Here is a 25,860-nt window from a genome sequence, read left to right as displayed (position 1 = left end):
TGCATAGCCAAGAGGAAAGTAGAGCCTAACTCTAGGTGGATGAGCATGAAGCATGAAAGCGGAGGAATCGTGACGCAAAAAAAAAGGATAATTACGTGCTCAAGATTTTTATGCGCCCCATTCAATAATAAAAAAAAAACATGGCTAAAAAACGAGAGAGTGGCGAAAAAAAGCCAAATTAAAGCGAGCCTTGGAGTTGGAGTTGGTTTCGGAATTGCCCTGGGCAAATAAACAGCAACATAAACAAGATATGGCCAACAACCACCCAAAATATATGTTAACCACATTCCAACAAGAGGGAGAGGGGGGAAAAACGGAGCGAGTACTCGTTGTCAAATGAAAATATTTTGAATCTCTTGCTATCTATTGTTGTTGCTGAATTTCCTTCCCCCCTTTCTTTCCTTCTTTTTGTTATGTTTCATGCGCTTCGATGAGTTAATCTCGTTGTCTTTTGGCGCCTGTCAACAGCTCTCTCTCTCTATCTCTTTCTCTATATCTTTCTCTATCTCCCACATCGAGATAAACTAAAGCCTATGTCGAATTCGGGAAATCTTTTTGGCCAGCCAGTCTAAGTCTAAGCCTTAGGCCTATTTGCTGTCCAGCTAAGCATTTGCCTGTTAACCCTTTTTTGCCCACAGCTTAAGCTTTCAGGTGCGTCAAGACAAAGACAACCACCACAGCGTCGACAACCGCACGTCAAACACACACACAGACACACACAAATATAAGGGAAGTTTATTCGACTCACTTCAATTTTGAAATACTTTTTCAAATATTTGTGTAAAATTTAATTAAAGTAAAAATACCCAAAATAACATTGGCCCATTTGGGGTTGAGGCAAATGAGCACAAGAAGCACAAGACACACTCCCAGCAAAAAAGAAAAGAATAAAAAAAACCAGGAAAATCAACTAAATTAGATTTAAGGTATGCGTCGTGGAGTGGGCAACGAATGCTCTGAAGGTTGGGCTATTACACAGTCTAATCTCGAATAGCTAAAAATAAAGATACGCACTCCACTCCAATCTACTCCACTCCACTCCACTATTAAAGATGAGCAATAGTATGGCGATTTATTGACGTAGCGTGAAGAAACTTAAGATTATGCTTAAGCATAATCACACAGCCATTAAATTCTAAGCTTGTTATGAAAGCTTTTGCTGAGCACTCAACAGTAAAGTTCCTCAAGGAATTGCAAGTTGTGAGATCTTAATATCTAAGTCGAGAAAGCTGCTAGGAATCGAAGATTGTTTCAAGTTTAAGCAACGTAAATTTCAGTCAGCTCTTAATATCTCACTCGAGAAAGCTGCTAAGAATCAGAGATCTTTTCAAGCAACTTCAATTTCAGTCAGCTCTTAATATCTCACTCGAGAAAGCTGCTAAGAATCAGAGATCGTTTCAAGTAGTTTTAAGCAACTTTAATTTCAGTGAACTCTTAATATCTAAGTCGAGAAAGCTGCTAAGAATCAGAGATCTTTTCAAGCAACTTCAATTTCAGTCAGCTCTTAATATCTAAGTCGAGAAAGCTGCTAAGAATCAGAGATCGTTTCAAGTAGTTTTAAGCAACTTCAGTTTTAATGAGCTTTCGGCGACCCGTTAAGCTGCAAAAGCTTTTCTTTCACGCTGTGAAAAGCTCTGACAATGAGCTCCCTGATTTGCCTCCCTCCCACATTGGGTTTTGTCCCAAAAAACTTTTGCCAGCTTTGAGTTAATTACAATACTTTGGCTGACCCAAAGGTGAGGTGAAACACCTGCTGAAGACCGCAAACTTTGTGCGCTTTGTAAGAGTTGTAAGAGTCTCATCATCATTATCACTTGGGCATTGTCGTCATCATTATTGTGGCTGAGCGTTTTCCATTCGCTCGACAGTTTCAATTTTAATTGCTTTTGACGTTTTGCTTCGCATTTCGTTTGTCTTTTGGGCCAACTTTGAAACAAACCCAACTCGACTCGACTCGATTCGATTCGATTCGATTCGATTCGAATTTTATTTATTTGAATTCACTTTTTTCTTGTCGGGGTCTATTTTGTTGTTTGTTTTTGTTTTGGTTGCTGTTGAACCTCTGGGGGTCGGCTGCCTAACAAATGTTATAGCCGTCATTTGTCTTGCAGAGGCAGAGGGAGCAGAGGAGAGGGTGGAGAAGCGTTTGGCATGTTGCAATTTGGTCAACTCGACTAATGAGCTTTTTATTTGACAGCGTCTCTTCGAGTGTGTCCCTTTGCCACGCCTCTTGGCCATGGCTAACCCCAATTTTCAATTCGAATTTGAATTCCCCAGCGTTTTAGCATTCCCAACGCTCCACACAAATTGTGTGTGTGTGTTGTTGTTGAAGTGTGTTGTGTCTTGTGTGATTAAACAACTTTGGCACCTGCTTTGGCCCGCTGCACTTTGATTGCACCCCGCTCGATTCTCTCCACACTCTCCACTCTCCACTCTGCACTCTTCACACCTACGCCAACGTTGACTTTGCTTTCGGCGCTCCACCTTCTTCTTTTTCTTCTGTTTCTTCTTCTTCTGCTTTGTGGGCCACTTGCGCAACATGTTCGCCGTGCTTTTGCTTTGCCTCATTTACAGTTTGCTGCTTTTTTCCTCTCGTTTTACTGCGGGATAAATTTGCTTGCTGACAGCGCCAACAGCAGACCATCAGAAGCCCCCAAGGCAGCCATAGACATCCATGATTTAGTGGCTTTCAAATTACGAATGTGATTACGATTACGATTACGTTTTCGTTTACGTTTACGTTACGTTTACGTTTACGAGTTCTCTTTTTCGTTTTCTGTGCTAATGCTAATCATGCAGTGAATTCCTTTGCTTGTTAGCACTATATTGTGCTATATTCTATTTATGATAAATGCATTATTTTTAAACTGCATAGCAAGAGCATTTATTGTGTTAAATTATTTAAAATGTTTGGTAAATTTATTCAAATTTCTTGTAGACAAAATAATAGTTTTTAAAAGTGATTTTAAAAGTAATAAATTTGGCATAAATTTATATAGTATATTTGTATATTCCATTAAAAACTATTATTGTTCAACAATAAAATTGGATTAAAGCGCAGTTTCCATATCATAAATTTGGTTAAATAAAACATAATTATAAGAAAACTAACTAACATAGTTGCAAAACTTCGGTATTATTTTTAAAATATACTAAATTAATATATCGGAATGTTCGAAATATACCATAGACAACAAAATAAAATATATCAGTATACAGCCATTTGTAATTATTTCTTCTATATTTAGTATATTGACATACTATAACGTTTGAAATATACCATAGACAGCAAAATATACCAGTATATATGCCATCCAAATCAACTAAGACGCGATAGCAACAATTATTTGTAATTATTTCACAAATAACTTTACAATTTTGATTTAAAACGCATTTGTGGGTGGAAATGAGCGTATCAAAAATCGAAAACAAACTTAATTTGTGTTCTAAAATTAAATATCCAGCTCTGATAGTATCGGAGATCGAGGTGTTCATACAAATAACCTAGTATGGCTATATCATCACGACTGATCAAGAATATATATACAAACAACTTTACAACTTTTAACGAGACTTTTTCAACTATATCTTCATCTCTCGGTATTATATTATATCATATTGACAGATTATCAACTTTCCTAACTTGGTTCAATATTTGCTAAATTGTTAATTATAATTATTCATTTGCATTTGAAGTGATTTGTTGCACATTCGAATCATCTTAATTTGTGTATGGAAATGCCTCAACTAATAAAGCTGTTGCGGGAGGCATAAAAAGTAAATGAAGTATTTAGCACAGCACAGCACAGCACAGATAACATTTTCATCATGTGGCACATGCGGCTGCACCTTGCAACAATGAGAAGAGGGGGCATGGCAGCGGAGGTGGAGGTGGAGGTGGGGGCTGCAATGAAGGGTGGCAAGTTGCATGTTCAAGTGAGCAGTTTGAAGTTGCAACTTGCAAGTTGCAAGTAGCTGTTGGGCAGCTGACGCCTTGATAGCTGCCTGCTGCATAAGTGAACACCATGTGTTGCTGCTGCTGCCGTGGCTGCGGCTGCTGCTTTTGTTGCATGCATAAATCTGTTGCATGTTGTAAATGTTAAACAACAACCTCGACGCCGACGTCGATGTCGACGTCTTTTGGTCTTTTTCATCTGAGTTGCATCTTTGGCGCATTTGCGCTTCAATGCGATTTATTTGCCCGTTGTTTGTAATGCCATTTATTGGTGTTGTTGCTTCTGTTGTTGTTGTTGTTGTTATTGTTGTTGTTGCTGCTGTCGTTGCTGTGGCTGCTGCTATTTGTGTTGCTGCCGTTGCTGCTGCTGCTGCTGCTGTTGATGTTGATGTTGCTGCTGTTAAATGCTTATTTACATTACGTTTAGCGGCACTTGACGGGCGGCTCCTTCGGCTTTAGTTACAACAGCAGCAGCAACAACAACAACAACAACATCAACAACAGCGGCAATAGCAACTCCATTTCCATTTCCAAGTGGCAGCTTCGCATGTTTCCCTCGTTGGGGCGGCAACTTCCCAGCAAAGGTAAAGCAGCAAAAAAGCACAAAAGGAAAAAAAAATTAAGAAGCAAAAAAAAAAATAGTTGCCGCTGCACAAATTTTGATTTATGTTGGCGCTGCCGTTGCCGTTGCCATTGCTGCTGCTGCTGCTGTTGTTGCAAGTCGTTTTTTTTTGGCTTTATATGCCATACATATCATTAGCCAAGCACAGCGCATGGGTTGCTCGAAAAGTTGCTCAACCCAAGATGATGGAGATGCATTTTAGAAAACTTTGCTGGACTTGAAGAAACTTCAATTTGATTTCATTGCACAAGCTAAGTGACAATTTTATACACAACTATAAGTAATTATTTACATAGATATATATTTTAAATTATTTTCATTGAATGTCTCTATTAATTCAATACTTTTAAATTACTTTGTTTACCAAGAAAAAAAAAATTTGATTAAATTAGCTATTTGTAATGAATTTAAATTTGAATCTTCAAATTAAATTCGAGTGTATGATAAAATAATAAAATTTTTTAATATTGTATTTAAAATTTGAAAATTTAGTAGATCTGAATTTTATTTTAAAATTATATTCAAGCGTAAAATAAAATAATTCAATTTAGAAGTTATCTTACATTTTGAAAATATATTCAAACGTATAACTTTTGTAAAGTTTTAAAATTTCTTAGCAGTGAATTTGAGTTTGAAAATAAATCAATATTTCACACATAACTCATTTTTCGAAAATATATTTAAATTTGTTGAAAGTAAATTTGAATTTTTAAATTACATTCAAGTGTAAGATAAAATTTGGCAGTGATTTAAATTTAGAAAGTATATTGTATTATTAAATACTTTAGCAGTGCGACTTTTTCATTTTCTGTTTCATTATGAATTGGAATATAGTCTTCATATCTTCTATGTGTTTAAAATAATATTTAACTATCATTTATTGTGATCAATATTGCACTTAAAAGAATGAAATGATTCTTATTCTCTTTTTGCTTAAGCATTCTCTTAAGTATTTGATCTAGAGTAAGAATATCACTTCCGAAAATTATTTTGGATTCTTTTCCAATATATTTCATTCTTTGTTGATTAAGCATTGATTTACTTATTTAATCTTGAGTGAGAATTTCGTTTTGAGCAAATTTTTGTTGGGTTCTACAGTTCCTCAGCTAATTATGCACAACTTTAGAAGAAACCCTCGCTGGTGGTATATCTCTTTATAGATCCGCAGTGGCACAGCATAATCGTAGAGTCATGATATACCATCTTCAGCAGACTGTGGACGGTAGCTGTGCTTAGTGTTGTCTATTGTTGTTTCCTTGATGTTGCTGCTGTTGTTGTTGTTGCTGTTGTTGTTGTTGTTGCGCATGAGCAACTTTAGACTCGGGCAACAGACCAAAAAACGAATGTTGCCTCCGTCTGGATGTGGATGTGGCATGGCTTGGCTTGAGTTGAGTTGACTTGGCCAATGCCATTCCCAGCTTCGATTTAACATTTCGCATATTGCCAGAACGAGACAGAGAGAGAGAGAGAGAGAAAGAGATGGAGGGAGGAGAACAAACAGAACTTGGAATTTTGAATTCACAAGAATCGTTTGTGCCACAGCGCAAGTGCAACCGCAACTGCAACGTTCAGCTGTGCAACAATAAAAGAGGCAGCAACAGAGAAGGAGAAGAGGCAGCAACAGATGTTGTTGTTGCTATTTTTATACAAATTTATTAGCAACAAAAAATAATTTAATAGATTCCATGAATCGCCAGACGCTGAAGACATCTTCACTGCTTCGCCTCCCCTTCCCCCTCCGTCACCGTCACCCCCTTCGCCATTGAAGCCTCGCTTAGACGTCTTTAAGTTGTTGGTTCCTGGGGCAGATGTTGACATTTGGACATGAAATATTTGGCTTGGCAGCCTTGCCGGCGCCATGAGGTATGCAACAATCTTTTATGCCCTTTCTGCCACAAGAAGATGCAAGCGACATGTGTGTGTGTCTGTGTGTGTGTGTGTGTGTGTGTGTGTGTGTGGGACAAGTCAGGGGCCAACGAGTGACCCTAGCCCCTGATCCAATTAACTGCTTACACAAAACACAAATGGCCAGACAAATAGAGAAAAGGGAAGAGGCGAGACAGACAGATAGACAGATAGACAGACAGACAGAAGAGACATGGACAACAGACAAGCGAGCAAACAGACAAACAAACAAACAAACATTCATAGACATATGCCCGGGTCCAAGTAATAACAGTAAAAATCAACGCACGTCATTCGTCCTGCGTCCTTACGACTGCCCCATGGCTACACTTCAGCAAACACACACACACACACACGCACACTAAGTACCTCACTCTTCTACCTTTTGGCATTGCTCTCTCTCAATGAGATTCCAACAACTTTGGCAACTCAGCTGAACTCGGCGATTCCTTGCTGAAATTTCATCTCCGGTTGTCCTAAGTTCGAATATAGATAAGAATCACAGTTGCGAAAGTGTAGAGCATTCAAGCTTCGTTTTACTTACAGTCACTTTCCTCCTTCTCTCTCTCTCTCACTCTGTTCTCTACCCATTCACCAGGTTGCCTTTTGCTTTTGACGTGGCCTGATGAGCCTGACGCTTTGCTTTCGCTTTGACTTTGGCTTTAGCTACAGCTTCTGCTTCAGCTTCGGCTTTGGCTTTGGCTTTAGCATTTTGGGGTTGGACACGACCCGCATATGTAACGTTATGTGCATAAAAAATAATCATAATCACTTGAAAGCCCAGCCAAAGCCAAATCCGAGAGAGAGATGAAGAGTGAGAGCGAGGACTAAAGGCAAATAAAGGGTCGACTGGTGAATGGCGAATGGCAAACTTGGCGCTTCGAGCGCTTTGAGCACTTTGCCTCAACAATAAATAACAACATAAATTGCAACAAAATGAAGCAACAGCAGCAGCAGCCACGTGATGCTGTTTGTACACAAATCCTTTAGTGGATGCATTGTTTACCAACTTCCTTTGCTTGCTTATTAAAAATATTGCTAAGTGAATTTGCCACCAAAAATAACAAGGACACAAAACAACTGAGAATCTATTCTGACCCATGTTCTAATCCTAATACTAGTATACTCTTTCATAACTTTATAAGGTAATTCCTCTTTTAATATCATACCATTTCCATTAATATTTATATTTAAATGCCAAATGTGAATCTAACATCAAAAGTCGCATTTCTTTATTTATTATTTTGCTTATTGATTTGACTCATTAATATAAAGCGACTTTTATATTAACTTCATATTCAAGTAGATTTGGATTTTAAATTTCTTAGTTTAATAATAACAATAATTGCACCAGCAATGAGGCAATTATCTGCAATGTGCAATTAAAATATACATATTTTGCGATCTATTTTATTTTCATAAATAAATATATAGAATTGAATGCTAGGCAAGATTCTCTTAAGTGCATTTATATGCATTGCACTTAAGCTGCATCTCATCATTTATGTACATATAATATTATGTACATATGTATATGCAATTATCTGTGATGTGCAATTATATGTACATATGTGAAATTTGGGTAACATTTTAAGCAATTATTTTTGATGTGCATTAAAATGTAGGTGAAATAATTGCGTTATTGAGAATAGAAATCTTTAATGAAAAAATAATTTTAAGCAATTATCTGTGATGTGCAATTAAATGTGATATTTTAGAGGTGCAATTAGTTAGTTTGCAAATATTCACTTTATACTGCATCAATGCAAAATCTCTATAAAAATCCCTCTAAAATAATTTGATATAATTATCTATGATATGCAATTAAGTGTAGCTGCAATTATAGATGATTTTGTATCATACTTCAAATTAGAATACAAATGTATCATCAAAATAATTTAAAGCAATCATTTTTAAGTATGAAAATTATGATTCTTAAATAGAATATATAATGTATTCAATTACGTAGAAACTTCATTTATTTATTGATGGATTTTTTAAGTGACTTTTCATTTATTGTAATAGAAATTAAATTTGAATACTTTTTCTGTCTAGTTATTGGCATGTGTTGTGGTAAAGCTTTCCCCAAAGCCACAAGACTCTTTGGGGAAGTGTATTAAAATTCATAAACATTAAACAAATGCCAACATGGCACAGGTATGAACCATAAGGCGAGGACAGAGAATGGAGAAGGCGCATCCTAGAGCTGCGTTTGGTTGTGTGTGTGTTAGCCAGTAAATCAGAGCGTATGGCAATGACAGCCTCGTCACAGACAGCGGCCGCCATGACGAATGGGGCAACACACACACACATACGCGCACACACACACGCATTCGCACACACACACGGGTCTCCAAACTGCCCGGCTCCCCAAAAAATCTGCCCAATCTCCCCAGTCTCAGAGTGTCCCCAAATCCCCGAGACGCAAAGCTGCTGGCACTGCTCTGATGCTGATGGAGATGCTGTGGTACTCCCATCTCTCTCTCTCTCTCTCTCTCTCTCTCTCTCTCTCTCTCTCTCTCTCTCTCTCTCTCTCACTCGCTCACTCTGATGCGCCTCGAGGCTCTGGACGCGTTTTTTTTGCTGTCGTTTTTTTCGCACTGAAGTGCGCATTTGACAAGCCCAGTAAACAACAATTAAAATGACAACGGGGCGAGATAGAAAAAGGCGAAAGGATTTTTGCACGTTTCGCTTTCTTTGCTGTTTTGCTATTCCCATCGACGTTATTGTTGCTGTTGTTGCTGCCCAACCCACAGCGGACAAGTGAAAAGCCCCCGGAAAAAATGTAACTGATGAAATCTGACAATGAAACTGACGAGCGACGAGCGACGAGCAACGAGATGAGATACGCTGCGACATCTACACGTATCAGAGTCCAGCGTCGAAATTATAGCCACAGGACATGCAGAGGACATACACACACACACACACACACACACACAGCAAACACACAGAGAACACACAGAGTACACAGAACAAAGCAGCCAAAATCAGCGACTGAGCCGCAAACACACACACACAAAACAAAATGTGGCAAACGGGCCCAAAAAAAAAAACAAAACAAATGCCCAAAATACCTTGTTTAAAAAAGCCCAAAAGAAACAGAAAGCAGAAAACAGAAAGCAAAAGCAAAAGCAAAAGCAAAAGCAAATCAACTTTCGCAGTCATCGAACGAAAAAAATGATAGCGAACTATGCGAGGCAAATAACTTGAGGACATGACAATGCAATTTCGAGCGTATGTTCAAAGCAAATCCAAAATCCATCACAGAATATCGAATCGTTGATGTCGAGGGGTTAATAGATCTCAGTGGGCAAGTGTTGAGCATACGGAAACAACTCAGCAGAGATTGAGGTAGATTAATTGTTTCCATTTCAATATATGCAGCATAAGATACCACACATCTTTAGTGCAAGCGATGAATCATCGTTAATAGTTGGGCACCCTTTATTAACTGTTCCATTTTTGATATCAATATTCTAGCTTTGCTTCTGTTGCGCATTAAAATAAAAATATATGAAATCAAACATTACTAACTCAATCTTTGACGTTATTATTGAAGCAGCTTAATGTAAACGATGATTCGTTGTAGCACTTTTTTTTATCTCTTTTCTTTCTGGTAAAAATATTGTGAGTGGCCAATAATATAATTGAAGAAAAATATTAATAAAATTTTCAAATAATACAAAGTCAATCTTTGAAGTTTTTAGTAAGGTAGCGACGATATCACATCTCTAATGTACACGATTATTCATCGTTACAGTATATGGGCACACTGTTTTAACTCTTCTCATTTTGGCGAGAGTATTATGAGTTGGTTGTATTTCTATTGTGTCTTAAAATTGACACATGTATAAAATCAAATAATACGAAGTCAATCTTTTGTGATTTTTTTTATGCAGCATACGATATCACATCTCTGTTTCAAACGATGAATCATCATTGAAATCCTTAAATTAAGTATATGGGCATACTCTTCTTTTGAAGATAAAATATTTGAAATGCAATCCTGACTAATTTCAAGAGTTTCAATTGCCAATCGATGTTCCTTAGAAAGAATCAAATATTTGAATGCTTTAGATGCTCATTAATTTATTTGAATTATTTTACACATCCCAATTGAGTCATGAACTAGAGTTTGAGCGCATAAATCAGATCAATGCTTTTTAATTAATATTCATATTTATGCGCGGCATATAAATATTTATTTTTAGGAAACGCTGCTCTCCATAGCCTTGAAGCACACACACACACACACTCTACTTTATGATAGGTGGGTGACGCATCGCATCGTTTGCATTATATTTATCTAATATATACAAATATTGTGCTGTGTATTGGTTCATTTGATTGGACAAATTGTTTGGCTAATTTGCACGGCATTTGGCTAAAAGCCGTCGGCACATTTATCATGACGCGTTCAGCATTAGAGCGTCCATCAGAGACGTCAGTGGGCAACATCAACAACAAGAATAGCAGACAACGCAAACGCAAACGCAACGCAACGCAACACAACTATTTATAGAGTGCGCCACACGGCGTATGAGTAATGTCTTGATTTGCCAACGGCTTAAGATTTAAATTTATTTATTGCCCGACTGCTCACTCAACCTCTCAACCGCACAAGAACAAAACCAGCGAAGACGAACTCAACTCAACTTAATTCAACTCATCTCATCTCATCTCATCTCGTCTATTTTAAATTTAGCTGCCTTCTTCGTTTTTTTTTTATTATAATGCAGGCAGCAAAAACTATTTCTAAATCTCGCCAAGTTGTTTTTCCTGTTGCTGTTTCCCCTCTTCTATTCTTTTTTTTTTTTTTTTTGTTGTCTTTCTCTTTGCTTTTTGCAAATGTTTTAGCGCCTGTTTTGTGGCATGAAATGTGGGCGCAGCCGTTGATAGCCGGCAACTGTGCTGCTGGAGAATAAACGGAGGCGGAGACGATGATGGGGGAGGAGGAAAGGAAGGAGGAAGGAGATGGGGTTGGGGATGGGGGCGTCACATTTGTGGGCCAGCTTGCATTTTAATTATTATGAAGTGCTGTTAATGTGCGTTTGATTGGCGCTGATGTTGCATCATCCGGAGGCGCCACCCTTTTTTTCCCTTGATTTGCGGCCAAGGTGAAGCTGCGAGCTGCGAGTTGATGCAAATGCAAATGCAGTTGCAGCTGCAGCTGCTCATTAGCCAAAGTTTTGTTTGATCCTGGCTTAATCTTTCATTAAAACGAATGTTGGCAAAATAATTTAAGAAGTAATTATAAAGTTCAAGTTGTTTGTGCTCGCAAAGTTAATAAAGTTCAGCAAGAATTTGCAAGCAAATAAAACAATTTTATTTTTGACCAAACAAATCTCAAACATTCATCTATAATTAGAATTCCTGTCTATAGCGAAAACTGAGCTCAATTAATTGTTTAATAAAGTAATTTGCACATAATCGTTAAGTCAAATGAATATAAATTAAGAATTTGCTAAATGCTTTTGATTAATTGAATTGTACAACAACAAGAACAACAAAAATGTGAAATAAATCGAATTAAAACCAAATAAATTTGGAGTGAATTCAATTTAAATGCAAAATAGATCATTAATCAGCCACAACAACTTGCTTGATGACCACAAGAACAATAATCTTCACTTTAAAGTTGTGCTTAAAGAAATATGAATTCAAGTTATGAATAGTGATTATGCTTGAAAAGAATTCAAGAATCTTCAATGATTTGTAGCATGTTTATAACCAGTTTTCAATAGGGTATTTTAACATTGGAGAAAAAGTTATTAAAGAAAGTATTTTATATACCTAAAAACGTCTACTTATATCGGTTGAAATTCTATATCTATCTATCTATATCTATACTATACTTGATCCATATACTAAATAGTCATTGGTATATTTCAGTATTTTCGGTATATTAATGTGGTATATTTTAAGAATATTGGTATCTCTTTGGTATATTTTATACTTTGCGGTATATGTTAAATGAAGTCTCCATATACAGAGTATAGTCACTAGTATATTTTTGTATTTTTGGTATTTTTATTTGGTATATTTCATATATTTTTCACTCGACTTTATATTTTGAATTCAGTAATATACTATATCCATATACCAAGGATTGTTTTCAATATATATTTCAATATTTTCGGTATATTGATTTGGTATATTTAAGGTTTAATGCATATTTTACATATTTAGAATGTAGTACTGTAGTATATTCATATACCAATATTTTTTGATTCGGTATATTTTATTGAAAAACGGTATCGGGTATCTCACCGTCGTGCAAACACAGCTATATTATTTTTTGTATGTTGTATAATTAATTTTAGTTATACACATCAATGATTATTCATATTTTATTTGCATTGAACATTTTCACAATGAATGGAAAGAAAGCATATCGAAAACTTTGCCATGACGTTAATTACCTTGATCTAAGCGTGATCAGGAAATTTCGCTGTCTTGGCTAGTAATTGCAACACATGCGGGGGCAACATGCAAATATTATCACAACGCGCCTGTTAGTTCTCTAATAATGCCAATTACACGCACTTCTCTTTCACTCTCTCATACTCTTTCTCTCTCTCTCTCTGTCATTATGTGCTAAAATGCAGCCCCTTATTTCTCATCTGCTTTTCATATGCCGGCAAATCTGGCCACGCAAAAATTTTCCAATTTTCTCGGGTTTTTTTCTCCCGTTGTTGCTGTTGCTGTTGATGTTGCTGTGGCTGTGGCTGCTGCTGCTGTTATTTTATTTGTTTGCCAAGGCTAGGCAGTTTGTCCATTTCCCCCTTTGTTGTAGTTGCTTGATGGTTGTTGGTTGTAATTGCCGGCAGTTGTTGTTGCTGTTGTTGCTGTTGAGGTCACATTGAACGTCAAAAGCAAAAGTTGGCAGCGTTAATTTCGCTTGCCCATAAACATGCAACATATGTCCGTGCTGCAAGCGGGGCGTGGCGGGGCAAAAGGGTCGCGCCTGCCTGCCTTATACCTCATGCCTTCTGCCTTCTGCCTCTTTGCCTCTTTGTCTGCCACTCGCTGCATTTGCAACCCTAATAAAGCAACGCTGCCACACGTGGCCTGCCTCTGATAACAGTCGCGCCTTCGCCCCTCTCTTTCCTTCCCTCTGACCTGGTCGAGGTCCTGCGATTGCCAGCCTGCCTGCCTGCCTTTGTCGAAGTCCTGCGCTCTCCTGTGCTGTCCTGGAACCCGTGATTTATGCACTAAACAAACTGTCCGTCCGTCCGTCTGACTGTTTGTCTGTGCTTCGCTTGGCTCTGCAAAAAATGCAATTCGCGTTCGCTGCTGCTGCTGCTGTGGCATGTTTGGCATGTGGCATCCACGCGAGACACGCACAGAACATGCCACTTGCAGCAAGTGCCACAAAAACATTGACACATCGTTCACAAGGCCGCAGCGCCAAAGCATTTCCCTCAGTCCCCTTCTCTCTCTCTCTCTCTTCCACTGTCTCTGTCTCTGTCTCTGCAGCAAAGTCGAAGAATGAGCGCTGAAGAAATCAAAGCAATCCTCCCCGAGTATTATGAATACACTCAAATGCACTCAGACTCGATTTCATTTCTTTTCTTTTTTTTGGGAAATGCTTATCAAATTAATTTCGCTTAAATTCGCGTTTATTGTTCGGGCTCAGCGAGAGAGTTTAGAGGGTTAATTGCGAGGGTTTATTTCAATCTCTCTCTTGGTTTCTTCAGCTATTTTTAGGTATTGATTGCATGTTTGTTTGTTTATTTGTTAAAGGTAAAGCCAAAACGCAACGCGAGGGTTGCTCCAGCAGTTGCAAATTGATTGAAAACGTTCGCTGCATGCTCTCTACACGTGTCCGCAGTTGTTCAATTATGGCTAAGCCAAATCCGCAGCACAAACAATTTCCCTTCCCCTTCCATCTTTGCCTCCCACGGGACATTCTCGTTTATGAAGCGCGCTTAAAAAGAGCAGCAACAACTGCCCCCACCCCCCACACCCACTCATACACACACACACACACACAACTTGCAACAACCCCCGCAACATTTGAAAATGCCATCACCAAATTTTAAGACGAAAACTAAACACACGCGACTGACGACGTCCTCAGGATTGAAATTGAGTCGTTTAAGCCGCCTGCTTTCCTCCCCACTTTCCCTCTCCCTCTCCCGTTCTTTCTCTTTCCCCAATCAATCTCCACCGTTGAAAGTCAAAATCCTACAAAGGGGTTTCGTGTGCTTTACAATAAGTCAGCAGACCGAAATCACTCCAAAGGATTCTCTTCCTAAACTCACATCAAATAAAATACAAATCACTTATGTTAAGTAACTCTAAAATAAATATATTTTTCAAAAAAATGCATTATGAAAACTAAATTTAAACTAAATTCAAATTGACGCACAGATCACATAAAAATATTTCAACAAAGTGAAGATTTCCGTATTTTATAAACACATAAATTCCCAAATTTTTCCCAGACAAAATAGCGAAAAATTCACATTACGATCACACAGATAAATCAATTCATTCGCCAAATCTCCGGAGACAAGAATAAAAAAAAAAAAAATTTTATGTTTTTCTCAAGTTTTATGGACACATGAATTCGAAAATAAACTTGAAATTGACAAACTGAGCACATAAATTGTAAACAACATTTATATTTTGCTTGTGTTGAAAAACACATGAAAAATTGAAATGCTTTTGATCGATTCTAATAAAGAAATTAACTTAATTATATGCATCATATTTTTCCACAATGATTTCCATAGACAAGCAAAGAAAAATAATTAAAAGAATTTCTTTCGAAGTGAATGAAAAATAAATTAAATTGCAAGTATATCACAATTTCATGTTTAAATGGAAAACAATATGTGTTAAGATCGAAGTATAATTGAATATTTGTCAAAATGTTGAAGTGATATTAAAATAATTATGAAGAATATGTGTATACATATATGATGGTATAATCATAGCAAATATATGAGTAATCTTGCAATTATTCTTTAGCAAGTATTATTGTTGAAAATAGATTTTTTTCTTTATAAATTGATATTTATAAGTAAGTTAGGGATTCCTTTCCTGCAGTTATTTCTCGCAGTGTAAACATGGTTTACTCGGAGAATAGTTAGACTTATATCATAATTCTCATTTGAGTGCACTTTATACTATCAAATTTTGTCTCTCTGATATAGCGTATGATATAAGGTGACATATTGAATACCCTTTCGAATAGTAATTCGAATTTCTCAAAGTGTAATTATATGAATACATTGCTTATAGAATTGTAAGACTTGTGCCAAAATATCCTATCAACTACTTTTCACTCCCCAATATTAAGTAATGTATAATAGTAATAGAAATGTTTCTCTCAGTGTACTCACGTTTGCACTCGTTGGCATCGCGGGCCGTGGCTCGTCCCCAGGGTCGATCGAAGTAGAAGGGTTTGCAACGCTCGCAGTCACGTCCCGCAGTATTGTGGCGACACTCGCAGCTCAACTGCCCGTTGGCGTCCGGGGAGCACTTGGAGGCGTGGCCGTTGCACTTGCAGCGTCCGCCCACCGAGAAGTCGGAGACGGCATAGTGCAAGCCACTTGCCGCTGTTGTTGCTGCCACCGATGTGGCGCCATGTCCTTCGATGGTATTCGCTGCAAGTTGCACGCTGTACTTGCCACTGCGCAGATCCATGGGAGCATCGAGCGAAAGCAGCTGCGGATCTGGTTGCTGCAGCCGATGGAAGACGATGCGTATATCGGTGGCTGTCACCCAATCCTGCAACACGGGCGATGAATCAAAGTCCTTGGCCGAGGGGCGACCGTCGAGAACGCTGAAGGCAATGCGTGAGGCAAGTCCTCCGTTGGCGGCATCATGGCCATGCCCATGGGCGTTGGTGCAACGCGGCTCCTGCTCGTTGTGCTTCGTCACCGTGGTGCGACTCGGCCGCCCAAAGAGGCGGCGACACTGCGAGCTGTAGTACTGAAAGGGTTGCCAACTCTGTCCGTAGTCGGAGCTCTTGTAGATGACGAGGGAGTCGGGACGTGGGGCATTCGGGCAGAACTGGAGTATGACGTAGGTCAGCTCGTACTTCTTGCCCAGCGAGAGGGTGAGCGTGACGTTGTCGTTGCCCGCGGAGGCGCCACCAACTGGGGCAGATCGCCAGCAGGTCACGTTATTCGAGTTGTTCAGATCGGTGAGGAAGCGTGGCGAGAATTGCTGTGACTCGCAGCTGTGACATTGCAGTTCACTCCCTCCTGTTGCGGTTGCAGTTGCGGTGGTGGCAGGATACTCGCAGTAGCGTTGTTGCGTGCCACAGGTGCTGCTTGCCACAACGGGAGCATCAAAGGCGGCGTTCACAAAATCGGGGATGCAGTACTTGGCTTTGCCGTATTTGTCGCAAGGATCCTCGGACGAGGATATCTTCGTGGCCACAATGGCGCCCAACGTGAGCACACACAAAACGGCGCGCAGTTGCAGTTGCATGTTTCACTTTTACTTTTACTTCCACTTGCACTTTCAACAAAACAACAAACAATAAAAAAACAATACAAAAATTCTCTTCTTTTGGGTGTTTTGAGCCTGATGCGCAGGCTTAAGCTCGCTTGCTATCTTTATCACTAACTGTTTTTGCACTCTCTTTCTCTCTCTGTTTGTCTCACTAAGCGTGGTGCGTTTATAATCGCGCGCGATTCGCGTAGGCTGCGCTTGTCTTCGTTTTTTCGCTCGGTCGGTCTTCGTTACGTCAACTCGGGCTGCCAGTTCACAGTCGACTGTGTAATCGTCGTGCACGAAGCGCGCGCGCTAGCCACGAAGTCGCTACGTTCTCTTTGAATGTGTGTGTGTGTGTTGCCTGATGCTTGATCGCTTCTGCATTGTGTTGCTGGCAGCAAATGTTGCCAAGCGCAAGCAATGCACAGCATCCACATTTGTTGCTACACAGCATGTATGTTGCTGACGTTCAACAACTCACCACGATGCGCTCTCTCACGCTCTTTCGGCCTCACACTTGCGCTCTCTCGTGCATGTTGCCGACTGCTTGGCAACATTGGCCGCTTGCAGGTGGTTGTTGTATGTGTGTATGTGTGTGCTGGCAACATTTTGTATTTTGTATTTTGTTTGCGTTTTGCTTTTGCTTGTGTCCGCAATTATTTTATTACCCACTTGGCGACACATTTTGTAGCTTGTTGCTGCTGCTGCTACGGCTGCTGTTGCTGATGCTGATTGTTGTTTGTTGTTTTTAAGCAGCCATCAAATTGCGTCCAGCCTGGGCACACTGCAAATCAAAATAAAAGGGCACACACACAAACACACAAACAGACACACGCACTCACATGCATATGGCTGTGTTTACATTTCGATTGCTATCGATAATGAAGTCGCCTGCGAGGGCTGAGGCTAAGTTATTAACTTGTCGTTAATGAAAATCATCAATTTTGAGCGAGAGAGTGAGATGACGGTGAGGGGGAGTGGGAGGGGAACGACAAGAGAGAGGCGTGTAATTACGTGATGCGAGTATGCGATGGCTTCATTAATGCCATCGTCGTCGTCGTCGTCGTTGTTGTTGTTGTTGTTGTGTTGCTTGTCTTGCCGCAGGTTGCAAGCACCTCTTCTCCTGTCATCCTCCTGCTCTTCCTCTTCCAGCTTTGCCTGCGCTTCCCTGATAAGCGTTTCACTTTCAACTCCTCTCTCTCTCACTCCTTCTCGCTCTGTCTCTGTCTCGCACAATGACCATATGCCATTGTTTGTTTTGCTTTTGTAATTAGCTGCTCGGTCTGCCCTAAAGGGGCGTGGCACTATCGTCGTCGCCGTCGCCGTCATCAACGTGGGCGTAGGCGTCGTCGTGGGCGTGGCCCGTTGTTACCCGCAAACAATTCCACGCTACGCTAATTGTTCAAATTCTCACGTTTTCGAGTTCAAGGGTTTCCAGTCTGAACAATCGATTCGCTTATCAATTGACCGATTATTACACTTTATTGTATCATCTGTTTAGCACATCTACATACATCAGCAGCTATTATGCAACATGTATTTGACTCAACAATTATCGTTATCGATAAACTGCGACGTATTCCATACAATTCTGTTGCTCCGTCTGTCCGTCTGTCCGTCCACGACTTTGAATGCATCTAACTCAGGAATTATAAAAGCTAGAGATTTCAAATTTGTAGTGCACATTCCATTTTAGTCTAGTTAACTGTAAGCAAAGTTTCAGAATTGTACAAAATGTAATTAGACACGAATAGAACAATGAGTGAATGAACATTTAATGAATATTTCCTTATTCCGTACTAAACGAAATCTTGCAATCAGTATATATATATATAATATATATTGCACAATATTGTCTGTCTTACAGATTGATTTTTTATAACTCAGAAGAAGTCGTGACTCCATAATTGGTATATAGATTAAATTTTAGTCTAACAATCTTTAAGAATAGTCTGAGAATTTAAAGTAAATGAATTAAAATAAACATGAAATAAACATAAAATGTAGTTACATTTTTATTTAACCAAGTTATAGACTATAACCAATTTCTTCATGCATAATGCAAATTCTGTTTTCAATAGTTTCAGGTACTATACAAATTTAAGAAATTGTGTTAAAATATTGTACAAAATGAAATGAATATTTCCGTTTGCTGTTTAATTACGATTTTATTATGCCAACAAACTTCTTAATGTCTAATGAAATACTTGTACACAACAAAAGACATCTATATATCATTTTATATACGAGTATGTACCTCAAAATTCCATCCATTAAGAAATTAGAAGAGCAAGAAACTTAAAATTTGAAATTTATTATATCAGTTATTAAGACAAGTTTAGCTGTCTTATCATTAACTATGAGAGTGGAAGAAAATGTATTTATGCAAAATATGAATAATGCTAGACTTTAATAATAAATAAACTACATCTTTAAGAATAATACAATATATTTATACAACAAATGTTTATAAGAATCAATTTATAATATGTTTATAAAATTCCATAGTATAAACTTTCAACTGTTGGGTTCACTTTATAAATGCATCTTAAATTGTAAATTTAAACAAAATACATTTAAGGAATGGAAATTCTGTTTTATTTAACAAATTGTAGACTACAAACAATGATTCCTATATATATGTATGTATATATAACAACATTCCAAACACTTTTGATAGTAGACCGTGTGTGTGTGTGAATGGTTTTGTGATTTGTCTCGCCATCTCAACAGATGATTAATTATGTCTGCTGCTGGTTTTCAAATGCTCCGCAGGACAATTAACTAATGTGAATTTAAATTGAAGACAAAAACATGCAAAGTATTCAGCATTTAGCAACTGAGTGCCACAGCAAGATAGCATCTGCTGCAAGTTCAAGATAATCTTCAAGTGCAACCAGAATCAGAACGAGGACGAAGCCGAAGCCGAGTGTCCTTTGCCTTGTGTTTCGTTCAGATTGCAGAATGAATGTGATCAAATCCTTTCCAGCAAATGCGTGACAACAATGTTAATGTTAATTCCCTCGAATTATGGTTTGCACTTGAAACTCAAACAATTATCTGTGCCACAATCTCTCTCGCTCTCAGTCTCTAAGGACACTCTGCAGTTGGTTCCCTACACTTGTTTACTATCTATCTATCTATCTCTCTTTAAATATGTTTATGTCTCGCTCTCTGTCTCTTTCGTTCCCGCTGTTGCATTGTTTTTGGAAAATTGGTGGAAATTTGGCACTGAAATGTTGCCTACAATTAAGTGAGTGAAATTAATGCCGCCCATTAGAAAGCTGATTAGAGCGACATAGAAATCGAAACAGAGACAGAGACAGAAACAGAGGCAGAGTGTTGCAACTACCACTGCACAGTGGGCCAAATGTTTTTTTACTTTTATGAATGTAGTTTTTATTTATTCGGAGTGAGTGCAGTTCACGACTTACAATTCTTTTGTATAAAAAAGGTTTTCTCCCTTTTTTATTTATACTTTAAATTGAAATTTTACACAGTTAAATATTTATATGTAGTTAATGTTTTCACATGAAACTCTTAAAAATTATAGACACTTCCATAGATAATCTTACGTACTTTTTAAAATTACAAATCAAGCAAGATTTTTCTCCAAGTTCTCATCATTGCAGTATGAGGATATTCAGCTGAATAATCATTCATTACAATAATTAAAAAAAAGAAACTTTTAAAAAGTGCAAGACTTTTTTAATTGTCATTTTGTTATTATTCTTTTATGTATACAAAATGAAAGATCTTAATAGGTTGATGAATCTTTTTCGCTTAAAGCGGAACATTTATTTGCTTGAATGAATTTGTTGTGCTCCACAGTGCACTGAGATTAAATGCTTATTCTTGCGTACATAATATATCTTCATAAATCTGAATTTATAATTTAAATCATGTTAATAGAGTTTTTGTTTCTTTACTTGTATTTCCTTGCTGCGGATTATTTCCCTTTAAAATTCGCCTTTACTCCAATGAGCAGTGGTATCGTTTGATTTATTAATTAATATTAACAATAAGTATTACATTTTTATTAAATATAGTTATTTGTAAATCTAGTTTTAAACCATTCGATATATAGAATTGTTTTCTCTTATTTATCCACAAAAATAATCATTTGCTCCACTGTGCAGTGGGATAATTTATAGTAAAATAATAATAAAATTTGGCAAATGTAAATGTAATATATACTCTAATTGCAGTACTTCAAAAACATTATTTATTTGTTCATCAAAATGAGCATTTGCCCCACTGTGCAGTGGGATATTTTATAGTATAATAATAATGTTCTTTAGCAAATGTGAATGTAATATAAACTCTAATTGCAGTACTTCAAAAACATGATTAATTTGCCCATCGAAATGAGCATTTGCCCCACTGTGCAGTGGGATCATTTGATGTCGTCATATGTGTAGTTGCAGTCCTTATCCTCTAGTTGTCTAGCTGCTTACAGCATGTCATCCCACACGTCGAGAGATGCAATAAAAAGAGAGATAGAAGAGAGTGACAAAGAGAGGGAGAGGTAGAGACAGAGAGAGAGAGGGAGAGAGTGATAGATGGGGGCGAGTTCATTTCCGGTTGCTTTGTTGTGGGGCAGCTGCCTTCATGAAGCTCAACTGAAGCCGAGTGTTATCAGAACTTTTGCCTTATTACCTTGGTCAGTGGGCGTGGCAGAGCAGAACAGAAGAGGAGTAGAGGGAAAAGTGGAGGGGGGGAAAAACTCTTTGGCAAACAGTTGGCAACTTTGTCGCCTAATGAAAATTGCATTGTGTGTGTCCCTGTATTGGGATTTGGATTTTGTGCTTTGATTTTGATTTAGAATTTTGCAGCAACAGACAAAGGCAACTTTGTCCCGTTCTCATTCCCGTTCCCCTTTCCATTCCCCTTCCCGTTCCCCTTCCAAGTTGTTTCCAGTTGGTCAAGGCGCAAAGTCCAAGCAGCTTTCTGTTTGTGTTTGGCTGTTTTGTTGTTTGTTTGTTTGTTTGTTTTTTGTTGCCCGCTTGTTGTTTGCCTGGTTGGCTGGCGGCAAGATTTTTAGATTATGACGCTTTGTCGGCTTTTGTGCTCTCTCAGCTCTCAGCTCTCAACTGCTGCTGACTGTGTTTACTTGCGCCTTGTCTCCAACTCCTTGTCTCCAACTACGATTCAAACTCGCTTTATTGGCGACATCAATAAAATACTTGCTGATGCACATAGGTAAAAGGGGGAATCCCCCAATCCAGCCCACCATCACCTCTTGCCACCCACTTTTCCACCTTCTTTCTTTCCCAGCCAGCCCAGACTCGAGGTCAGTTGTGTTTTTTGGCCAACATTCTGTGTTTACAGCCATTTGCTGAATTGTTGTTGTTGTTGTTGTTGCTGCAGTTTGTATCTCGTTTTTATTGCCATGCGAAAGGCCGCGAAGGTAGCGGAGAGAGGGGGAAGGGCCAAAGGGAAGGGGACAGTGCAGCTAAAACGCACAGATAGATGGCTAGATTCCTATCAGCGTCAATAAATAAAGTTTTTAAATGGAACAAGAAAATAAATATATGTCTCCGAGTGTCTCCTTGTTGTCACAGACGCAGACTCAGCCTCAGACTCCGACTCAGAGTCTCAGACGCACACGCACAGTGGTCCACAGCAGGTGAAATTGTCTTGAACTTTAGTTTGATATTTGAAATGAAATTTGCAGTTGATATTCGCATTTACTGTCTATATAAAAACTTGTTCAACTCATGTGCTTCTTAATTACAGTAAATAGTATTAATTATAATAAATAATGATAGATAAATTAGGGCTAATTAAATATATATTTTAATAATAACAAATGTAATATATTAATGCATGAATTATTACAAATATGCTAAAGCTGCGAAATTAAGGATAGCGTCTCTATTAAAAATTCTTCCCTAATAAAATAAGAAAATAATTGATGTTGCATTCCTATTTAACTTTTATTACATTAAGGAATAACTAAATAATACATGTACTTAAAATAAGTTTTAGTAAAATGTATTACATTACTTAAATGATCTACAAAAATGGGTAGAAATAAAAATTGGAAATAGGTTTCGTAGCGAATAATTTATTAAAACAAATGCATAAATATTTTAAAAATTAAATGAATTAATAAATAAATATGTAATACTACTATAGACCAAAATGCATTGCTATAAACTAAATGCTGTTTAGAAATATATAATTTCGTTAGTTTATTGTTTTCAATGTATTGGTAAAAGAATGAAGGTAAAATGACAAAATATTTATTATAATATATTCTGAATTTAATAATTTAATGTACTTTTGTGTTACTAAAATAACATAAAATTAGCCGATATTAAATGAAGCAAATAAAAAATTTGGATTTATTATAATTTTTGTATTTGAAATTAAATAATAATATTATAATAATATTTAATAGGTATGAGGATTAAAACTCTAAATAATGTCTTATTATATTCTAATAAAAAAATTGTTCATAAAGCAATATTATTATAATATTTAATAAAAATAAAGATTAAAACTCTAAATAATTATTATTATTATATTATAATATTAAGATTGTATGTAAAGTATTGATATATATTATATTATATTATATGGCTTGATAGATCGAATTCAAATTTATATTGAGAATAATTGCAATTTGTTTGTGGTCTGGAATTCGTGAGCATCTACACATAATGACAAATACAGCTATTATTATGTTTTGAAAAGGAATATGAATATGCCAAGAGCAATCGATAAATGTGATTTATGCATATCGATTTGGCGCTCAGCCAAAGTGCATCGATCAAACCACTGTGCGACAGTCTGTGTGTTGCTCACAGTCGTTTTCCTTCCTTTTTTTTTTCTCTTGTGCCACGGCTTTTCATATTGAAAAACTTTTCGAGTATCTATCTAACCATTCTCCCTCTCTTTCTCTGTCTCTCTCTATCTCTATCTTTTCCTTTTGCTCCCACGATTCGTTGCAATGTCTGCTTGGTCTATTTGTTTATTTGTCTGTTTGTTCGTCTGTTGCTTCGACGCTTTGTCTCTTGTCTTGTGCAATATGCTTCGTGTCTCTTCGAGTGTTGCAGTTGCAGCTCTGCTGGAGTTGTGTTGCATCGAGTAGTCCACCTATGTACATACATGCAGCTACTTACATTGATTTTATAATTAGCCATGTCAGCAGCAGGAAGTAAGGAGCGAAGGAAGCGGAAGCAACTTGCCACACAGAATTCAAAGTCAACTCGTGGCCATAAAAACAGCCAATTACCTTCAACTCTCATTAAGTACTACTACTTGAAGAGAGTGGGTGGAAAGGGGAGAAGAGGGTGGGGAGAGGCAACTTTGGCCAAAGGGCTGCCTCTGTGTTAGCTGACCGTTACAATCGAATTAGGCGTCGTTCGCAACGCTAAATGCAATTAAAACTAGAAGATGTTGATTACATTAGAAGTGCAGAGGCAGCCACGACACCGACCAACTGACAGCACAGCATCAGAGTGGAGAATGGCGAGTGGAGAGCGGGCAGAGGGGCAACTCGCCACAGTGGGGCAGGTAGAAAGGCGAGGCGAGGCGAGGCAAGGCGAGCGCGTGCGCCGCCTGAGAATTTCAAACATTTGCGACGCGACGCGACGTCGACATTCTCGCTGTTGTCATGCCCCACAAAGTTGCGGGCATGTCCTTGCCCCTTGCCCCATGCCCCATGCCCCTTGCCTCCTGTTGCCCCACTTGCCGCACTTGCTGCCGGCTTTTTGTTCATAATTTATCCCTTTTTTTGGCAGTTCTCGCTCTGTGTGTGTTTTTGCCTTCGCTCTTCTCTTTTTTATTTTAGCACGTTCAAGGAAAACCGCCCGAAAATTGTTGCGGTTGACCAGAATTATTTTTTATACCCAAACACACACACACACACACACACACAAAACGCGGGGCAAAAAGCAACAGAAAAGTTTGTCAACGTCGCGAAGGCAGCCAGAGAATGGACACCAGAAGAGAGGTAGAGCAAAGGGAAGGGGGAAGGGAAAGGGGAGCTGGCTTTGTCAGCACAACAAGGCAGCCATCAGTCATGTGTGTGAGTGTGTGTGTGTGTGTGTGTGTGTGTGTGTGTGTGTGTGTGTGAGTGTGTGTGTGAAGCTGGTTGGCTGAGCATAAATCTGAAATCCGTACGCTAATTTGTGCATGATAAATTATTTATGCCAAAATGGAAGTCAACAGCAACAACAACAACAACGAACAGTTTATGTGCAAAGTGGTAGTAGAGAAAGGGGAAGGGGAGAAGCTAGTTTAGTATGAAACAGTCGTCACCTAATCCCTAGAAGTTTTCGGGCAACACGAATCATTCATAAAAAATGCTTTGCTGCAAATTGGTTTCTCCCCATTTTCCCCTTCAATTCACTTTTGGCATTTCGGATTTCAGATTTCAGTTTTGGCCACAAGCTGCAGGTAGCACACATGCATTAAAAGGGGAAGGGGAAGAGGAAAGGAAAGGGGCAAGGGAAAGATGCCTGGAGCCGTTGGCTTTCGGCGATTGCATGAATATTTGATGAGTTGCTCGAGCTGGAGTGAAAGTTTTATATGCATAATCCGTGACAAATGTTGCGAATTTCTCTGGATTTAACCCCCCACCCGCTCACCTCACTACTCCTCCTCTTGCTACCCATACCTAGAAAGGGGTTAGGGCTTACGGTACGTATACGTGTTTTGTAGAACGAACAAGCTGGATTACAGCTAAAGCTACTTACTTAATGGCCATCGATAGTAATTATTCAACAGACACGTTTATGCCTCATTTCAACAGTTGTTCTTCAATTCAGATTATCTCGATTTGATCTCGAGTGTTGCAAGTTCATTCATGCAACTTCAATCGCGCCACATTACAGTAGCGAGTGAAAAATCTTTGAAAACCATAAAGAAATTGAAAGTAAACTAATGACTTTATAATCATGATTGACTA

General features: G+C 38.2%; 1 protein-coding gene across 2 annotated transcripts in view; it reads right to left on the bottom strand.

Annotated features, from left to right (window-relative positions):
* The window catches only part of LOC133849168 (netrin-A), a 58,292-nt gene extending 41,060 nt beyond the window's left edge, over nucleotides 1-17,232 (bottom strand). For both annotated transcript variants that reach the window (XM_062285075.1, XM_062285076.1), the window contains exon 1: nucleotides 15,839-17,232. In XM_062285075.1, coding sequence (XP_062141059.1) covers nucleotides 15,839-16,934 — 1,096 coding nt within the window. In that variant the 5' untranslated portion in view covers nucleotides 16,935-17,232. The remainder of the gene's footprint in view (nucleotides 1-15,838) is intronic.
* Nucleotides 17,233-25,860: the final 8,628 nt, after the last annotated feature.

This window comes from Drosophila sulfurigaster, chromosome X (genome assembly GCF_023558435.1).
Source record: "Drosophila sulfurigaster albostrigata strain 15112-1811.04 chromosome X, ASM2355843v2, whole genome shotgun sequence".
Lineage (NCBI taxonomy): Eukaryota > Metazoa > Arthropoda > Insecta > Diptera > Drosophilidae > Drosophila > Drosophila sulfurigaster.
The sequence above is the reverse complement of the archived record's forward strand: the minus strand, read 5'-3'. Positions and strand labels throughout refer to the sequence as shown.